The 3,702-nt window shown below is 43.4% G+C and overlaps 1 protein-coding gene across 2 annotated transcripts in view; it reads left to right on the top strand.

The window, feature by feature from the left end:
• Positions 1 to 481: 481 nt before the first annotated feature.
• The window catches only part of LOC118334961 (solute carrier family 12 member 7-like), a gene marked incomplete in the record, with an annotated part of 29,904 nt that continues 26,683 nt past the window's right edge, over positions 482 to 3,702 (top strand). Inside the window, 1 exon segment of one of the 2 annotated variants that reach the window (XM_035671067.1) lies at positions 482 to 1,212. In XM_035671067.1, coding sequence (XP_035526960.1) covers positions 1,071 to 1,212 — 142 coding nt within the window. 2 annotated transcript variants of the gene reach the window in all.

Here is a 3,702-nt window from a genome sequence, read left to right as displayed (position 1 = left end):
TAGTGAATATAACACTATTAATTGGTATTGGCTATTTTATTGTATTCTACACTATGTTATACCTGACAACTGAAATGGAGTTCACTACACCCCTGTACTGAGGTGTCCAACAGAAATGCTGTACAGAATAGTACTCAACTGATATATACACAATGTACACATGTACTCACTTTTTTTTTTACTTGCACTACTGTTACTTCTTTAGGAAAACCTTGCGACTGTCAATAAATCATTCACACAAACAGAAAACAATTCATGTGTCCATTGTTATTAGCTCATTCCTTTCTTCCTGTCAAGAATACAGAGGAAAGTTAGTCTCCAAGGCTTTCAAGGTGTTTCCTTTGCTCGCACAATGCGTGTGCACATGTGAGCATGTGCTGCCGCTGTATGCTGAAAATCAGCACTTCACTGCTACCCATAATGCACTGTGGGAAAGGTAACACCCATTTTGTTTACCTGATAGAAACCAGAGACAGAAACTCCCAGCCTGAAAAGAAGAGGGGGAAACAAAACCAAAGACAAAACAACAGTGTTTTTTGTAGTGAAAGTGGATTTTAAGGATACTCTGGATACTTATAGAGATACTTGAGGGTTTGTTTCCCGTCCTTTTGGCATTACAAAGGTGTGAGTGAGAGAAGTGGGACTGTCAGAGTAATGGGAGGAGCTGCAGGGTTCTCCATGTATGGACTCTCTTCATATGGTAAATAGAGGGTCACATGGGGCAATAGTCTTGGAGCAGTGGGGGGAAAAGGGAGGGAAAGGAACAAGGAGAGAGTGAAGACTACACACTACAGGACTTTGGCCTGCCTCACGTCTATGAGAGAGCACTTTCACCCTGACTTTAGAGGACACTGGATCACACAACAAAGAGAAAGGGAAGAAAAGAGTTGGAGTGCCATTTTGTGGTCAATCTGAATCCCCAGCTTTCCTCACTGAGGCCCTTTGTCTTCCACTTGACAGGATTTTTTTTCCCTTTCCCTGTGGGGGTGAAAGTTCAACAGTGAGTGCCTTCCTGGTTGTTGTCACTGGACACCTCTTCATACATTCTTCCGGACATTTGAAGAGCCAAGATGCCTACCTTCACTGTAGTGCCGGTGGAGGATGCGGAGGGTGGCAGCAACAATGCGGCTGCAGCTGAAGGCAGTAAACCGGTCAGTTTGCGCAAACTGTTTGTGGAGGAAGAGGATGAGAACTCCCAAGGAACCCACTCAGGTAGGGATACAGTGTAAGACAAAACCTATTCTTTTGCTTGTAGACGTGCTCATACACTCAGGGAGATCCAATTCCAATATCCTCTTAATCTTGTTTGGGATCCTATCCCAACATGCACTGGGTGAAGGACAGATGTTAAAATGTGTAAGTTTGATGAACTGTACAAATGAACATATACAAATGGAAGCATGCTGACTCAGTCAGATGCATGTTATGGCAAGCACAAAGCAGACGTATGTAGACACACACACAGCTTTTAAGTGTGACGTTGTTTGACTAGCTAGAACTTGCAAGGCAGCTTGAGTGGTGCGTTAGGAAGGTAGGACTGTGTTTTGTTGTTACCTAAGTCTGCTCACCTCTGATTGATGGTTGGGGTCTCTCTTTGGTTGTATGTCTGTATGTCTATTATAAAATACTATAAACAGAGAGCCAAAAACAGTGTAGAGAAGTAGTAGAGAAAAGGGTTTAAAGTTATCAGGTTAGCAAACTGTGAAACTGTGATTTTATACCTTTTAAGGCTGGTCATTTTACCTTCAGAAAGTATTGCCATAGAATCTACAGTACATAGTATCTAGAAAAAGCATATATTGCACACTGCCTTTGAATAATCTTCACAGAATGCATAGAGAATGTTGATTATACAGACCTTATAGATGCAATTTTTGCATCTATAAGATAAAATGTGGCCCCCTTTTGGGATTGTTGGCAGGCAGTAAAACAATAAAATGTCAAACCCACTATAGACCAGTCACACCATGAATGTTTTGGCATCAACAATCCTGCTGTCCTTAGATATTGATTCAGTGTTGTGTGACACAACATAACAAGGTAACGTTCCTTCAGCTCGACAGTTTCTCTCTGGAGGGTCTGACTGACTCTTGCCATCTTGCGTAGCCTTAAGCCTAGCGGCTAGCTCAAGGTTGATTGAAGTCAGTTCCTTCAGTCTTGTTTTTCAGGCCCTCTAACTCCTGACTGAGGGCACCCTGCTCTTCCCTCAGCCCCTGGATCAGCTGCTGATCCTCTCTCCCTCTTAGCGTGAGACTTTTGTCTCTGCCTCAAGTTGTTGGGGGTCTATTTGTTGCTGCAGCTCACTTTCCAGGTCTGCTCTTTATGGAGCTCCAGGTACAACAGGGACATGTTCTCTTTTGTCTCTTTTGTCTCTTTTCATCTCCAGCCTGGTAGAAAGCTCACTAACCTCCTCCTGACAGGTTGCTCTGCATCCTGGAGGTGAGCCTTCAACACCTCAACCTGGGTGCCTGAGCCTTGTTTACTGTCTGTCTTATTGTTGGCCTAAAGCGTCTTGTGATTTCCAAATCGGTAGCGGAGGTTCTTCCAAATTTTCCGGCATATGGCCTCCTCTTTTCTCTGTGTTCCTTCATTGAAGGATCGTACAGATGCCTGGCACCTTGCTCGGAAAGCTTCCTGTTTACCCAGGCCCTTTTGGGCGTTCGCTCAGCCTTGATTAAAAAAAAGAAGTGGGCCAGGGGAGATCTAACGTCAATTTTTTTGACGTCAGACTAGCTGTCTTGCACTGACAGGCTCGCGAACGGGCCGAGTATATACTGAGTGGCCTTAAGGCTGCTAGATTAGCAGTTTGATAGGGCCCGTAGTGCTCCGTATAATAGTCTGTCTCTGATTCAAACGCTTTGTTGTACTCTATCTAGTGGTCTGACTTGGACTCGTCGTCCCTGTTCAAAGTTTTCTATCTCTCAAAGTAGTTGTGTTTAAAGGATTCTGCCTGAGTTATTTTATTATTGATATTAATAAATAGCCTGGCGCTAAATTTGTAAACTTCAGAAAGCCTATGGGTTGGACAGATAATAGAACAAATTGGCCCCAGGGACACAGAGATGTAAAATGGCCTCCAAAGCCCTCCCCCTAATACAGACCACAAAAGGTTTTTTCCATTTTAGTCCAATTTGGTTTTTACCGTCTCAATTTTTCTGTCTCCTTTGCGGCGCCATTTGATTAACTGTCTACCAAGAAATGTTAAAGAAGTCAGCATACAGGTGGGCTTTAGTCCAGAACACCGCTGGGCCCTGTACTCACGGAAGACCTGTTTTCAATATAATCCCCCCTGTTCCAGCCGAATACTAACGAAGCCAACTCTAGCCTTATCACCGTATGATTCTGTTAACGAGGTGGCCAAATCAGATGTCAAGGGTGGCCATGGTTTTGGCCACGGGCCCTGGTGCGATGGCAAGATTCCAACAGGTTACTGGCATAGACCAGAGGCTAGTCAACTAGCAGTTTCTCTTTGTAAATCTTAAGCTCAGTGTTGTTTGTGACTGCAAATTCAAAAAAGCTGTTTGTCAAATATATGAATGACATTTTATGTGACAGCACAAGGTTTTTGAACCTACAATTGTTGGCTGCAATTTTGCCCTGCTGTATTCTGCACGGCATATATACTAACACTTTCCTATAAAACAACTTTTGCACTTTTGACTATCAACGGGTTAGCCGCGGTCATTTACATTGTAATTTATT

This window comes from Morone saxatilis, unplaced genomic scaffold, assembly GCF_004916995.1.
Source record: "Morone saxatilis isolate NCDOM2014 unplaced genomic scaffold, NCSU_SB_2.0 Contig23, whole genome shotgun sequence".
Taxonomy (NCBI): Eukaryota; Metazoa; Chordata; class Actinopteri; family Moronidae; genus Morone; species Morone saxatilis.
The sequence above is the reverse complement of the archived record's forward strand: the minus strand, read 5'-3'. Positions and strand labels throughout refer to the sequence as shown.